The sequence below is a fragment of the Phocoena sinus genome, chromosome 9 (assembly GCF_008692025.1).
Source record: "Phocoena sinus isolate mPhoSin1 chromosome 9, mPhoSin1.pri, whole genome shotgun sequence".
Taxonomy (NCBI): domain Eukaryota; kingdom Metazoa; phylum Chordata; class Mammalia; order Artiodactyla; family Phocoenidae; genus Phocoena; species Phocoena sinus.
The window spans coordinates 23,527,311-23,541,577 of NC_045771.1; the positions used below are offsets into that span (position 1 = coordinate 23,527,311).

Genomic DNA, 14,267 nt, shown 5'->3' on the forward strand with positions numbered 1-14,267 from the left:
GGGCTTCCCTGGTGGCACAGTAGTTGACAGTCCGCCTGCCAATGCAGGGGACAAGGGTTCGTGCCCCGGTCTGGGAGGATCCCACGTGCCGCTGGGCCCGTGGGCCATGGCCGCTGGGCCTGCGCGTCCGGAGCCTGTGCTCCGCAACGGGAGAGGCCGCAGCAGTGAGAGGCCCGCGTACCGCAAAAAAAAAAAAAAAAAAAATAGACGCTCATTTGGGACTGCAAACATGCACACACGTCGCTCTCTATCAGGGCCACAGTCCTCAACCCCACACTGCCACCCACGTGGCCAAGAAACCTCCATCAGAGTCAGGTTTCTCTGAGACTTGGCTGAGGCCCAGGCCCTGGCTCAGATGTCAGGGCCCCACGTTACTGAGCCCAGGAGCCTTTGTCTCCTCCTTGCGCCTGTCCCCAGCTCCTCATCTTCCTCCTCTCTCCAGGAGCAGCTGGTGGAGGGGAGGGCTGTGGACGTCCTCCCTGGCCCCCTGCCCCATGGAGCAGGCAGCCACACCTGGGGGCCTAGGGCTCCCCTGTAGCCCCAAGCAGGCCTTGGCCCTGTACCAGCACCTCTTCCGGTGCCCTGCGGGCCTGGGCCAGCTCTGGGCTGCCCTGCAGCAGGTGAGGGTGACAGGGCACCGTCTACGAGGGGACAGGCTCTCCGTGGGGTCTGACTCCACCTTGCCTCCCCAGGTGGGAGACGGCCGGACCTGTCCCTCAGGCCTCGAACTGCCCACCGTGCTGCTGCAGATGGAGCGGAGCCGGCGGGCCCAGGAGCAGGTAGGCGGCCGTCGGCCAGGGAGGGTGGCAGAGCGCAGGGTGCGTGCCCGCTCACATCCTGGCACCCCACCTTCCTGCAGCTCCTGTGGGATTTGGAGCTGCTGACCGGGGCGGGGCTGGGCCTCTCCTGGCCCCCCTGGGCCCAGTTTTGCGGTCTGAGGGACCGGGCCCAGTGTGCGTGGAGCCAGTGCAGCAAGCCTCGTGGTAGGACGGATGGGGGCTCTGAGCGGCGGACGAGTGGGGTGAGCTGGGGTGTGGCTGAGGGTGGGGGCGTCAGTGAAACACTGGGGCACTTGTAGTGGTTGAGAAGTGGAAGGAATGTGGGCTCTGGAGACAGATGGATCTGGGTTCAAATCTCTGCTCTGACGCTCCCTGTGGACCGTAAGCCTGTTTCCTCAGCTACAAGATGGGGAAGATAATAGCTCTTTTTCAGAGCGCTGCTGGGAGGATTGTGAACTCATCTGTGTAAAGGATTTAGCACCATGCCTGGCATACAGGACCATTCTGGCTTGCTACCATTCCACAGTGAACTATCTTGGTCAAATCAACAGCGTGGTGACACCTAGAAGCCTTTAGACATGGCTGCAGCAAGGGAGGAAAGCAGGCCTGGCGGTGCCCAGAGGGCAGAGGCACTGATGCCCAGGGTGCCCCAGAGATGAGACCCTGAGCAGCCCCAGCCCCAGGCCCCTCCTTCCGGGGCTGGTGGCTGGTCCCACCCTTCTAGGAAGGAGGGTGCTGTGGTGACTGGGAACTAGGATGTGCCTCGAGTCCTGGCTCAGCCACCAACTGCCTGAGGCCCTTTGGGCAGGTTAGTAGCTTGTAGCAGGAGGGGGTGTTAGTCATGACCACTAAGGAAGTATCCAGCCAACACTTTTAGCCAAGACTGCAGTCTCAGCTGAAGGGTTCAGTGGGCAGGAGGGATCCATTTCCAAGCTCCTTCACTTGGAGGGGAAGTGGGGGGCGGGTCACACAAGGGCACAGATGCCAGGAGGAGGGATCACTGGGGGCTGTTTTAGAGGCTGCCTGCCACATTGGGGGATGGTGCCCTGTAGACTAGGGTAGCCCCCACAATCCTTCCAGAATTCCAGGCTGTGCCCATCGCCCCAGGCTGAGGACTCCCTGAGCCAGGACCATCAGCTTCTGGAGGGGTGAGTCTCCCAGGGAATTCCGTCCACTCTGTGTTGCCACACAAAGTGACAAAACACTGGACCCTTTGCCCCGTCTCCCTCCACAGCCCTGCCCAGCGACCCCTCCTCGGGCCCCCAGATCCTCCTGGGGTTCTCACTCAGTTGTACCCATGTGGTTGCCCCACAGCCTCTGGACAGGGTAACCCTGAGTTCCAGCTCCTGGAACCCAGTGGTGGGTGCAGGCGTGGGGAAGGCCTCCATGGACTGAGTTTCGGTCTTGGGGTGGGAAGGCTCCGCAGCCTGCTGTGGGTGAGGAGTCTGGCAGACAGGCTGCCCCCAGCCGATCGGAGCCCAGATGCAAGAGGTGCACCTGAGGCAGCCTTTGCACTCCTGCAGGGGGCTGGCAAAGGACCCGTCATCAGCCCTGGATCTGACTGAAGCCAGGTTTGATGCAGACCCAAGGTGGGAGAGCCCTGGCATGCCTGCAGAAGGGCCCACATCTGGTACGTTGACAGCAGGGGTTTACAGCCAGGAGAATAGGAGCCCCTGGGCTGGAGTGGCCAGCCTAGGTTGGGAGGAGCGGGGAAGCCCTCACCCCAAGTCCCAGGATTCCAGTCCATCCTCACCTATTCTTTGCCTCATACCTTTTTGTGGGCTGCCAGGGGCACCCAGGGACAGCAAGTAGGTTTTCTTTTATACGCCAATTCCACCTGATTGGTGCCAGCTGTCTCAGGCACTGTGTCCAGGAGGATTCTGAAGCTAAGCTGGGGCTCAGAGGAGAAAGTGCTGGGAATGACTGTCTGTCCTCCCTGTCCTCCAGCGAGGAGGGAATGGAATGGCAGCTCCAAGCTGCCTTGCTGCCACCCTCATGCCAGGCACTGGGGAGATACAGGGCACAAAAGAGACTTGGCCAGTCAGTTGTCCTCATCCCTGAGGAGATCACAGCCTAGTGAGAGGGTGTGACAATAAACAGGCAATTAGAATTCAGTGGGATGGATGCTGTGAGCCCTGGGCCTGTTAATTTAATTTAAATGAAACAGGCTGTCAAATGATTTGTTAAATAATAAGCCTAGCAAAGTCATAAGCTTTTTTTTATCAGCTTTTAATTGTGATATCATGCATGGGAGAGTGGAGGAAAGTGCCCATGATTATTTTCTGATTGACAGAAAAATTTTTACAAGTATATTTTCTCTTGGGAATACATTGATGGGAGACATCTATCACAACATTATAACCAGTGAAATAAATGATCTAGTAAGACGACAGATCAGAATTACAGAGGGACAGGGTTGGAGGTTATTTTCACAGTTCATGGCAATAATTTCTGAAGGCTTGGGAGTCTTATCAGACCTCTTTGTTCAGAACTCTTCAAAAGACAGATTTGTTTTCACAGAGAACATTCCCATTTGGTTACTGTTATGAATATTCACATGTCCATATTGCATAAAGATGGCATTTCTTGTGAGAGTTCTCAATTTAAGACCTTACGAGATCAGGTTCTTCTAAGTAGTTTTATGGATGCAAAACGATGCTCCTTCCTCCACAGCTGCAAAGGAGCAGCGACATTTCATCTCTTTTTTTAGATTCCTTTCGTTAATTATGAAGACTTGCAGTTTTTAGGCTAGTCTCTGGCCTAAAATTCCACTTCTTGAATTTCATTTGGTTTTGCTGTCGGAAACCAAGAAAGAGCTAAAGAGGATTATCCTTAATAATAGGAAAGTCGGGTGCATATTGTGGGGCTGGACAGGCACACAAGGACAAAGTGCGGGTGTCCTTATGAGGGCCTGAGGAGCCTGGAAACCAGTCCCTTCCTGCTCCTGGGCCTCCCCTGGCGGTTTTGAGGAAGAGGGTGTGCAGGTTCCTCGGAGGTGGTCCTTGGCTGGGAGGATGAGGAAGATGGGGTCTGCTGCTGGCAGGCAAGCCTGAGAAGCAGGCACATAGCAGGCTGTGTAAATAAAGGTGGAATGATGAACTGCGACGGCCTTGAAGTTCCAACACCAACCCTCAGGGTACCCCACCACCACATCCCCTCACGTGCTGGGGACTCCCTAGGCTTCTTGGTTCCAGTTCTGTGGGTTGTGTGTGAGGGCCTGGGACATGAGCAGAGGGCTCTCAACATCTGTCTCTCTCCCTCAGGTTGCTCACAAGAGCTGAACCTCACCACCAGCAGTAGCTTTGGAGAACCAGGAAGCTCAGAGTTCAAGGTGAAAGGGTCGAAGCGTCCTGGGCAAGACCCCTCTCAGATTGGGGATAGCAGAGGTGGGGTCTGCCTGGGAGGAGACTGCAGGGGTGAGAAGCCCACAGCCAGGTGGAAGAAGGGGCCATCACTGAAGCACCTTTTACACTACATAACATGGGTTTTACGAATTTAGGAATCGGGCAAGGGCCCTAATGGAAGTGAGGCCCACTGGGGTAGCCACTGGGGTCTCCAGGCTCCCCTGGGGGAAGTGGCCCTGGCACGAGGATTCCCTCACAAACCCGGGAAAGGTGCTCTTCCTTCCTAGGAGCTGGCCCAGAGGGAAGACGGGGAGCTAGCAAGGCCCATGCCCCAGGGGCCCCATCAACCACCATCCAGAAGCCTACAGGAGAAGAAGCTGGCTCAGGGAGCCCCAGGGCCCTCAGGCCTCCCCTCCCAGGGCCTGCCAGAACCCCCGGATCCCCTGGAGGGGCTGGGCTGCAGCCTGGGCCAGGAGAGAGCAGAACTAAAGAAACTGCTAAGAAGTGAGATTCCTCAGAGTCAGAGAGAGGGGGCCCCTCAGGATCAGAGAGGGAAGGCCCTCCAGGGGGAGGACAAAGAAGTTCCCCCAAGAAAGAGAGAGAAGACAAACGACGGTCAGAGTGGGGAGGCCCCTCAGGCTCTGAGGGAAGAGGTCTCGGAAGGTCAAAGGTGGGAGGCCTCCCAGGGTGAGAACAAAGAAGCACCTCGAAGTCAAAGCGGAAGTCGCCTTAAGTGCCGGAGAAAGGAGGTCCTCCCGGAGCAGAACGAGGATTCTCCTCAGGGCCCGGAAGTGAAGACGCTTCAGCCTTCCGAGGGCAGAGGCCGTATCTCACAAGCCTGGGAGGTGGCTCGGGGAGAGGCACCTACACCGCCCCGGGAGGAAGGCGGCTCCCTGGGGATTCCGGGGGGCTTCTGCAGGCCCCTGGGAGAACGGATGCCGCAGCCTGGGGGAAGGGAGGGCCCGGACCCGCGGGGAAGGACCACGCAGCTGAGGCAGGTTAAGACCGGCGGCCCGAGAGGAGAGAGCGCAGCGGCCGTGAGAGAGCAGGGGCCCGCCCGGGAAGAGGCGCCGGCTCCCCTTACGCCCCCGGGGCCTCCGGCCCGGCCGCCGCTCCCACGCCCAGGAGCGGTGTTGCTGGCGGCTCTACGCACTGGTGGTTCCGAGCAGCGGGAGCGCCCCGCAGCTCTCCCAGGGCACCCGGGCCTGCTGAGCGATCCGCACTCGCTTCGGGGCCCGGGAGGAAGCCCTGGCCCCGCGGAGCAGGAGCTGGGCGGCTCCATGGGGCTCCCGGGCGCCCTCGGGGGTCGAAGGGAAGGTGCCGAGGCCCCCAGAGCCTTGAAGACCACGTGGCCCGAGTCCCCGAGCAGGGACAGGCGGTCTGCGAGCGTGAGCGCGGCGCAGCAGGAGACGGCTCTGCAGCGGCTGCTGGAGCTGCACAGTGAGGCCAGGCGTCGGCGGCAACAGGACCGCGAGCAGCAGCGGCTCCGGGTGCGCGGCCGGGCCGGGAGGGCGGGGCACCAGGGGGCGGCCGATCGGCTGCTGACGGAAGCCTCCTCCAGGTCTTGGAACGCCTCCGCATCGCCAGGAACCGCCACTGCCGCGTGTACCCCTTGAGACCCCCACCGAGCCCGGCTCAGCTCCCACGACAGGCAAGACCACTAGGAGAAGGCGGTGGGGCCGCCAAAACCCTGCCTGGGCGGGGGACGGGGCGCGACCTGGGTCCCTTTCACTTGCGCGCACCGCGCACTTGCGATGACACCTGCGGAGCGGGAGGGGCCGGCCTGCCCGGGTGCTGCCCTCTGCTGGCCGCATCGAGCCCCGGGGCTGGGAGGCGCGGGCGCTCAGCGCTCGGCGCCGCCCCAGGAGGACGCGGCCGGGCAGCGGAGCGCCCTGCGGGAGCAGCTGAAGCAAATGCAACGGGAGAGGACCGGGCGGCTGCGAGCCCTCGGGGCCAGGTGAGGGGTTCGGGCGGAGAGGCTTGTGGGGTGGTGGCGGTCCCTTTTCCCTGGCATCTGGGATGAAAGGCCACTCTTCACACAGGAACACCCAGAACTTCCAGCAACTTCTGTGGCCCCCTGGCTCTGAGGAGCCTGCGCCTGGAGAGCATCGCGCACTCTTCCCAGCCCGCTCTGGTCACTGCTGAATCCTCAATGGGACGATTAAAGAGACGGGGATTTAAGGAAAAAGCAAGAGGGCAACCTGTAGGTCAGAGGTAGTTTCAGAAAGGCCCGGAACGCAGCCTCAGGGCCCGGGAGAGCCAGACACAGACACGCATGGCACTTTCGGCCCACCACGTGTGTTATTTCTTCTTCCCTCCCCTAAGCCCACTGCCTGGCCCAAGGTCAGAGGGCCAGGTCCTGGGGGTCAAGCAGTGCGAAGGCCCCATTCTTGCGGAAGAAAGATTCAATGCGGCACATCTTGCAGGAGACCAGTTCTTGCTTCACTGGGGGGCCTGGGAAAAGATGTCAGAGGCCAGGAATGGATTCCCGGGAAAGGAACTCGCAGAGGCCGGGAGCCCTGCCTGCATAACCCTAGGAATCTGCCTGTGTTGTATCCACTTTGTAAGTGTGAAAAAATAAAAAGAAGTGCTTCTGAGGAGTGGGGGCTATGGGGAAACAGGGAGCTGGCTGGCTGCCTGGATCAGCAGTGATGGCCAAATGCCAGTCAGCTGTGTGCCAGCATTTCCCCCAGCCTCAGAATCCTCCATGGAGGCGGGTGGTGGGACTCCCAGCCGTGCTTGTTACAGACAGAGCTAGACTTTTCTGGGGCAGACAGGGCTTCTTTCTACCTCCTGCTCCCCTTTCGGGGTTCACCTCCTGCTTTCATTTGGAAATTGCTCCCTTTCCTACCCATTTAGGGCCCTGGGGAAAGTAGGGGGATTTTTTTTTAGGCAAAATTTCAACTGTGTTTATCACCAACCATCCACGTTTTCTGTGCAGGAGCTGGAGAAAACATGTGACTGAGTAGTCTCACTTCAAATTCATGACCACAGACAGCAAAGGGACATGTCTCATCACCCAGAAAACCCACAACACTCCCTGGCATATTCTTTTCCCCACACCTTGACTCTTCATCTCCAACTGCACCATTGCCTTCGCTCCTCTCCTGCCCAGCCGATGACCATGACTCAATCCAGATGGACAGCCTTCTGGCCAATACCATCTCCCTACCCCTCGCTGTGTCCTCTGCCTTCTCCAGTTTGATCCAGCCTCTGGAGCTCCCTGGGTAAGCCCACCCAGTCTCAGGGCTTTAAAGAGCACCTATATTCTGATGACCCCCAAAACTGCATCTTCAGCTCTGACCTCCCTCCATAGGGCGACTCCCATACACAGCCGACGCACCGACACCTCCAGCGCAAAACACCCAACACTGACCTGTCTTCACACCCCCCCAGCCCTGTCCCCGCCCCAGTCTCCCCTGCTGTAGCTGCTTCAGCTGAACACCTGGGCATGGCCATTGCATTTTCTTTCCTTGTCTCTTTCAAACCATCAGTAAGTTCTCTTGATTCTTCCTCCAAAACATATCTGGAATCTATTTCAGCTCCACCGCCAATCACCCTAGCCCAAGCCATCGTCATCTCTTGCCAGGATAGCTTAGCCACCTGCCAGAGCCTACTCGTGTCCCTAAAAAGGCCATTACCTACAGAATAGTCAGGGTGATTTTTTTAAAAAAAAGTGTTATCAGTATCATTTACCTGTTTAAAACTCTCCATGGCTTCCCCTCAAATTTAGAGTAAAACCCCAACTCCTCCTCCTTGTTACTTAGCTCACTCAGCCTTTAGGTCCCCAGAGGCCTTTCCTGACAGTCCAGTCTGTCTAAAGCCGCACACGCCCCCTGTCCCCCTCTCCCACCACGCCTGGCCCTCTCTTGCTCTTATGTTTATGGCCTGGACCCTCCACTAGAATGGACGTCCCCAAAAGGAGTGTCCACGTGCCTTGTGCGTCTAGTGCCGAGAGCGCTGCCTAGCTCATGGCAGGTGCTCTGTGTTTGTGAGGCGAATAATTTCCGGGAGGTTAGGGCTCACCCAGCTGCCAGCCATATGTGAAGTTGGTGGTGATGGGGAAGAGGTAGCGCCTCTCTGGCATGTCCAGTTTTCGGGTGTTGAGGTAGCGGTAGCGGCCCTGGAAGTCGTGGGAGATGCCTTCATACAGCAGGGCCCGGGTGGCAGGCGGGACTGGGTACATTTCTGGCTGAATAGGAGCCTCCAGGGCAGGGCTGGGGGCCTTGGAAGGAACTGCTTTGGGGGTGGGCAGGGGTGAGAGTGGGGCTTTGGGGGGCAGGGTGGGCAGCTTGAGGGGTACATGGGCTGCAGTCTTAGCCTTCTGCTTGGCCTTCACCGTCGACCCATACTTGCGGTGCCATTCACAGCGCAACACCTTCTCCCTCAGATACTGCTCCTTCCAGAAGTTCTGCCGTAATGTGTCCATGTTAAGTGGCCGAGACATGGTGGCAAAGGAAGGAGCAGGGCCAGGGTGACTGCAGCTGAGAGGTGAGCGCAGCGAGCAGAGCCTTTCTGCCAGCAGGTGGCTGCCCAGGGACAGTCGCTCGGCAACCGAGCCTCACCTCACACAGGGCCATACCCTCAGAGCGCCTCACATGCCTTGCTTGCTTGCCGAGGCAGCCTCAGGCCGGGGCCCACTGGCTAAGAGCCTTGATCCCCAAACCTCTTGCTTGACCCAGGCTAGAGTCACAGGCTTCCAGGTTTCCTGTGATTTCTGCTTCCTTCCCTTGAGGTCTGGTCCCCCCCCCCGCCCAGCCAATACAGACAAGCTGGGGTGCCAGGGGACTGGACGCAAGCCTCCTTCCCTTCCTCCCTGCCAGAGCTGGCTACCTTTAATTCAGAGGGCCGATCTGGTACGATCTTCCTGGTCCAACTCCTCTATGCCTGGATCTTTGGCAAAACCTTTTCCAGCCCTGCCAGTCGAATCCACTCCCCCACCGCCTCCCCGCAACAGCCTCACCCCACACGTGTCCTTTCGAGCACCCAGCCTCAGATCGGAGAGAAGCAAGAACTACTTTAATTTAACATCAACAAGGACACTGTATAACAGCACAAGGAAGAGGTAATGGAGAGAAGACGCTCAGGCTTCCTATACCCTAACCACCCTGGATTTGAATGGCAGAGCCCCAGTGAACTGGAAGCACCTCACCTAGCCTCTCAGTGGAGTGGGAAGGGGCAGGGAATTGGAACTCAGAGGCTCGAATCTTAGAGGAGGCTGATGGCAAGCCTGGGGAGAGGCCACATGGCTGAGGGGAGTCCCCTAGCGCAGGTCTTCGGCCGTGAACATGCCCCTGGCCCTGCGCAGGATGGAGTCCTTGGCAGCATCATAGGGGTGCTCCTTGGATGGGATCTCCAGCACGGCCGGAATGGAGCGCTGGTGGGCATCGAGCGCGTGCCGCACCATCTCTGCGATGTACTGGTTGATGAGGATGATGCCGATGTCGTCCCGGTTTAGAAACTGCCTGTAGGGAGAGATGAGAAGGGAGTCCAAGGCAGCCCACTCTGAGTTGGTGGGGTGGGCTGCAGAGGGGCACGAGCTCGATCCAGAGAGTGCAATGGACAAGGATGCTACACTAAACTCTCTTCATTCTATTTAGAATCAATTTCAGTCCAAAGCTAAGGGCCATGGCTTCTACCTGCCCTGCTTGGGAGGCTCCCAACTGAACTGCTAATGAAGGTGAGGGTGCCTGCTGGTGTACTCCTTACACTGCCTTCGGGTAAGAGAGGGAGAGGATAAGAATATATACATCTGTCCCTTTGAATCTGCATAAAGAAAAAGAAAGATACGGAAAAAACTAAGTGGTTACGGGGTGGAGGAAGGAGGTAATGAAGTAGAAGAGGTCGGGGTGGGAGTGTGACTTCTCAATGTATATACCTTTTAAATATTAATTTGTAAGCCCACATGAACACATTAACCTTTCAAAAGAAAACAGATTAAATTTTTTAAGGTTGAGGGGGCGCTGTACAGACCACTCAAGGTCTATGCTGATGAGGGCAGGGGGTGAGTCAGAGGGGAAGTTTGGCCTGAGCCAAGAACACAACACAGGAAGAGGAAAATAGGTAACGAAGGAATCACACTTTCCACACGGAGAGAACCCGACACTGGGCTCTTACTTTCTTGTGATCAACCACCCATTCATTTATTTACTCGTTAAAAACTGTTTACTGAGCAGCTTACTCTGTGCCAGACACTAGGGCAGGTTAGACTTGATGATTTCCGAGATCCCTTTTGGTTAGAAACTTGGAAAATTCTTGAAGTAAAATTTGTCCTTCTCTCATGACAACCTGGGTCACTTTACCGGACTGCTTAGAGAGTGGCAGAGATCAGCCTCCCGGGTCAGGGCCTATCACACCCCAGGCAGCAGGAACCAGTCTCAGCCGGTAGCTCAGGGCTGGGCTGTTTAGGGGGAAACAAGGGAGAGTGGTTTGTTCCTGGGACTTGGCACAGGGGCCCTAGAGAAGGGGTGTGGGAGAGAATAGGGGGCTGGCACCCTCAACTCTAGTCACCAGGACGCCTCCTGGATTAAGGGACATGCCTGCACCCACATTTTGAAGCTATTGCTCTTAACCCAGAACAGGAAGTGAAGATTTGAAGTGCATGGTCTCAGCAGAAGGTAGGACAGTCCTGATAATGTCCGCTGTGCTCAGGACAACGGGTAATTCCGAAGCCGACTGAGGAGCGCTACACAGTCAGAGTGTAGCCCTGGCTTAAGAAAGGCAGAAAGGGTGGGACTGGGCTCAAGTCCCTGCTCGCTCTCGTCTGAATCACAGAGTGTGCCTTAACCTCTCTGAACTTAATTTTCTCACCAGTAAGTGGGAATAACCCCTAACTCACAAGACGATTGTGAGCCTCTGAGGGAGACGAAAATACAGGAAAGCCCGAGCCCACTGCCCGTGTGTTCACTGAGTGTGTGGTTCCTTTAGGTGTCAACTCGCAAGAGAGTCGAGTACTTGCAATGCCCGGAGCCTGCTCTACGGGTGAAATGGGGGAGCCCCTGCAGGGGAGCTGAGACTAGCCCCCTCCGGGCCTGGACCCTCCGGACGCTCAGCTCTGGCGGGCCAGGTTGGGTCAAGGGGCGGCGCCCGCCCGTCACGAGCTCTGTTCCCCTTCTTTCCTGACACACGGTCATGTGACAGGGGGGAGTTTGTGGACCCGACATAGCCCCGGTCCCACCGAGACCCAAAAGGGAACTTGGGACGCGGAGGCCCCCTCTCCGGAAGGGGAGGTGGACCGACTTCCTCGACCCTCGAGGACGGGGTCTGACACTTCGGCCAAGGTCTGGAAGCCCAGGGCCGCCCCCGCCTTCTCCCCGCGCTCCCACCAGGCAGCTGAAGGTCCCGTTCAGGCCTCGCGGGCTACCGTACCGGAAAGTGTCTTCGATCTCATTGATGGTAGTATCTTTCTCCACCACCAGGAAATTAGGGTGGCGGTTCTTGTTAAGCTCCCCTATGCCGCCCAGCAGGAAGCCAGTCACCGTGTCCTCGTCTCCGATCACCGCAATTAGCTTCCCCCTCCCCGCCATCCTCACAGTCCAGCAACGATCAGCCGCAGCCTCCGGGTGTCACCAAAGCCCCGCCGCGGCAGTGCACCTCCTTTTCGGCTGCACCTCCCCCCCGCCCCGCTCTTTAGGCATGCGCAGTTCCACCACTCCGCCTCCCGGGACATGCGCATTAAGAGCAAAAGCGCCTGAATCCGAATACGGCTGCGCCATAAAGGGAGGTCCGAACCAGGGAGCTACGGTTCCCAGAAGTCCGCGCGGCACAGCAGTCTCTCGGAGGCGCGTTCGATCGGTAAGTTCGACAAACTTGTTGAGGCTACTGCTGTTAGGCGCCGAGACGCCAAAGAAAAGACGGTACCTGTTCTCGAGAGTAAGGTCCGAGTCTGTATCGTGTATGTATGTAACTATGACACAGCTAGTGTTATTTATTAAGTTAATAAAAGGATGGGCAAGTTAATGATGATACTCTGTAGTGAGGTAGAGCGTTGACAAAGCACTGTGTCAATTGCTAAAACGTGAGAAGTACGTGGAAGCACACATTAGGTGTAACTAACCTATGGGAGAGGGGGCGCGCGGAGAAGGCCGCCAGCAGGATGAAGGGCTAGAGGTGAGGACGAGAGGGTGTTCTCAGGAAGAGGAGCAGCACGTGCGAACACTTAGCGGGGACTAGAGAGAATAAGTGCCTTCAAGAAAAGATAAAGAATCTGGAAGTTATCCTGAGGACAGAGTTGTTCTGAAGCCACTGAAGGATTTTAAGCAAGAGAATGATACGGCCAGGTTTATGTTTTAGCGATAGCATTGAGATCGTGCTGTGTGTGGAGGTAAGACTAAGGTGGAGAAACCATTGTGGTAAGAGATGGTGGTGGCCAGAAAGAAGCCAGGGAGTGGGGATGGGGAATGTGAGAGTCAGGTGGAGTCATGAGATATTTAGAGACAAAAATGGACAGAACTGGGTTTGGGGTTGGTTATGTTTGGGGAGTTAGACCAGGTGACTTCCAAGTTTCTGGCCTGTGCAGCTAGGTGGACAGGAGTAACATTCCTCAGAGAGTGAACTCTATGTATGAGATGAACATGTCGAAGGAGAGAGGTACGCTCGCTCCTCCACCCTTTTAACAAAAAGGCGTCCTGCATCTGGCATGTGATTTGCAAGTTTAGAGCACTTGAGACATCCAGATGGTCTGGTCTGGTGGTTATCTCTGTGATGGGCCTGGGATTTGGACATACCTGGTTTGAATCTCGACCCTGCTACTTAGAGGTATGATTTGGGACTCATCACCAAAGTTCTCAGGACCGTGATCTCTTCAGATAATACTATGCCCACCTCATAGGCCGTTAGGATTGAGGTAGAGGCACTAAATGCTCAGCACCTGTGGCCATACTGCAGTTGGGGGAGAGCAGCTGAACTGGATATCCATAAACACATCCGCTCACAGGTGGAGGGCAGCTGAAGCTGAGGAGGCCAGCAAACCTTGCAGGAAAACGCTCCCATCTGGGGGCGAGGTGGGAGGGAAGGCAGAGAGCGAGGAAGGGTGTGTGTAGAAGCACCTGGCTCAGTGCCTGGCACAGAGCTGACCCTTAACGGCCACGAATGGTTGGGTACTTGAGAAGGGATCCTGCCTTTAAAGGGTCTGTCAGGTAAAGTAGGGAGCTGAGACAGTGCCATGTTTATCACACACGCCTTCATTCAACCAGCATTTAGCAAATGTGGTCGTGGAGAGGCTGAGGACACAAGATTGATAAAATACACTTTCTGTCCTCAATTCCCTCGGGACTGAGGGGAGAGTAAAAAATATCACAGGGAGGGAGGTAGACCTACAGAAGAAAGTGAGGCCCTAGAAGGGTCTTGCAGGGGAAAGGAAAGAAGAAACTTAAAGAGGAGCCGGGAGGCAGACAGCGTATTGAGTGAAGAGGCGGGGGGAGGGGGTGTTTGGAGCCAGGCCACGTGTGTTGGGTTTTCTTTGGCCTGCCCACCACCATGTGCCGAAATGTCTGGGATGAGTTTAGAATTGGGGGATGGGTTGAGTGAAATGCTGCTTTGCTCTGCTCTGGCTACTCAGTTGCTCATTTACTCATTGGTCACACTTGTCTGTATCGGACCTCCCAGGGTCAGGGAGCACAGTCTGGTGAGGGAGACCGACCCTCAGATACAAGGTCACAGATGAGGGTAGTAAATGCAGCCAGAGATGTGCCCCAGGGCAGTATGAGAGCTGGGGGGCAGGTCTGGGAGGACAGGAAGGGGTTCGGGAAAGCTTCGTGTTGGCCAGGAAGATGAGGACGGTGGAGAGGCAAGGGTGTTCCTGGGCAGAGTCCCAAACTGCAGCACGGCTCCCTGGGAAACTAGAGTTTGTGGAGAGGGTTAGAGGTGGAGGGTGCAGTGAGGAATGGGCACAGTGCCCAACTGGGGGCCTTTTTTTTTACATGTTGGGGGTAGGAGTTTATTAATTAATTAATTTTTGCCGTGTTGGGTCTTCGTTTCTGCGCAAGGGCTTTCTCTAGTTGTGGCAAGCGGCGGCCACTCTTCATCACGGTGCGCGGGCCTCTCAGTATCGCGGCCTCTCTTGTTGTGGAGCACAGGCTCCAGACGCGCAGGCTCACTAGTTGTGGCTCATGGGCCTAGTTGCTCCGCGGCATGTGGGATCCTC

At 56.8% G+C, this 14,267-nt stretch overlaps 4 protein-coding genes across 11 annotated transcripts in view; 1 reads left to right on the forward strand and 3 right to left on the reverse strand.

Moving 5' to 3' along the window:
- FLNC (filamin C) overlaps positions 1–14,267 on the reverse strand; it is a 45,899-nt gene that overhangs the window by 2,737 nt on the left and 28,895 nt on the right. Inside the window, exon 45 of the mRNA XM_032642470.1 lies at positions 238–247. Within this exon, the coding sequence (XP_032498361.1) occupies positions 238–247 (10 nt within the window). The remainder of the gene's footprint in view (positions 1–237; positions 248–14,267) is intronic.
- On the forward strand, positions 261–6,723 carry LOC116759100 (collagen alpha-1(I) chain-like). 8 transcript variants are annotated; one of them, XM_032642509.1, is made up of 9 exons: positions 261–779; positions 860–1,021; positions 1,860–1,927; positions 2,303–2,409; positions 4,043–4,110; positions 4,411–5,613; positions 5,685–5,774; positions 5,989–6,080; positions 6,176–6,723. In XM_032642509.1, the coding sequence occupies exons 1-9, from the start codon at positions 495–497 to the stop codon at positions 6,339–6,341; spliced, it is 2,241 nt and encodes a 746-aa protein (XP_032498400.1). In that variant the 5' UTR covers positions 261–494; the 3' UTR covers positions 6,342–6,723. The 8 variants fall into 8 exon arrangements, with proteins under 8 accessions (XP_032498400.1, XP_032498402.1, XP_032498397.1 ...); XM_032642511.1 differs by having other exon boundaries at positions 6,166–6,399; XM_032642506.1 differs by having other exon boundaries at positions 5,685–6,080; positions 6,176–6,399.
- ATP6V1FNB (ATP6V1F neighbor) lies at positions 6,454–8,879 on the reverse strand. Its single transcript, XM_032642520.1, has 2 exons — positions 8,150–8,879; positions 6,454–6,577 (listed from the first exon to the last, which is right to left on the reverse strand). The coding sequence occupies exons 1-2, from the start codon at positions 8,568–8,570 to the stop codon at positions 6,468–6,470; spliced, it is 531 nt and encodes a 176-aa protein (XP_032498411.1). The 5' UTR covers positions 8,571–8,879; the 3' UTR covers positions 6,454–6,467.
- On the reverse strand, positions 9,121–11,746 carry ATP6V1F (ATPase H+ transporting V1 subunit F). The gene is made up of 2 exons (XM_032642521.1): positions 11,492–11,746; positions 9,121–9,588 (listed from the first exon to the last, which is right to left on the reverse strand). Exons 1-2 carry the CDS (start codon positions 11,647–11,649, stop codon positions 9,387–9,389), a joined length of 360 nt encoding a protein of 119 aa, XP_032498412.1. The 5' UTR covers positions 11,650–11,746; the 3' UTR covers positions 9,121–9,386.

What these genes read in the sequence shown, in the direction of transcription:
- ATP6V1FNB (XM_032642520.1), bottom strand. Translation starts at nt 8,570, where the DNA reads ATGTCTCGGCCACTTAACATGGACACATTACGGCAGAACTTCTGGAAG. An exon ending in CACATATGGCTGGCAGCTGG is followed by an intron (nt 6,578 to 8,149) that starts GTGAGCCCTAAC and finishes ATCTTTTCCCAG; the next exon opens with GCCCCCCAGTGAAGCAAGAA.
- ATP6V1F (XM_032642521.1), bottom strand. Translation starts at nt 11,649, where the DNA reads ATGGCGGGGAGGGGGAAGCTAATTGCGGTGATCGGAGACGAGGACACG. An exon ending in GAGATCGAAGACACTTTCCG is followed by an intron (nt 9,589 to 11,491) that starts GTACGGTAGCCC and finishes CTCTCCCTACAG; the next exon opens with GCAGTTTCTAAACCGGGACG.
- LOC116759100 (XM_032642506.1), top strand. Translation starts at nt 495, where the DNA reads ATGGAGCAGGCAGCCACACCTGGGGGCCTAGGGCTCCCCTGTAGCCCC. An exon ending in TGCAGAAGGGCCCACATCTG is followed by an intron (nt 2,410 to 4,042) that starts GTACGTTGACAG and finishes TCTCTCCCTCAG; the next exon opens with GTTGCTCACAAGAGCTGAAC. An exon ending in CTGCGAGCCCTCGGGGCCAG is followed by an intron (nt 6,081 to 6,175) that starts GTGAGGGGTTCG and finishes AGGAACACCCAG; the next exon opens with AACTTCCAGCAACTTCTGTG.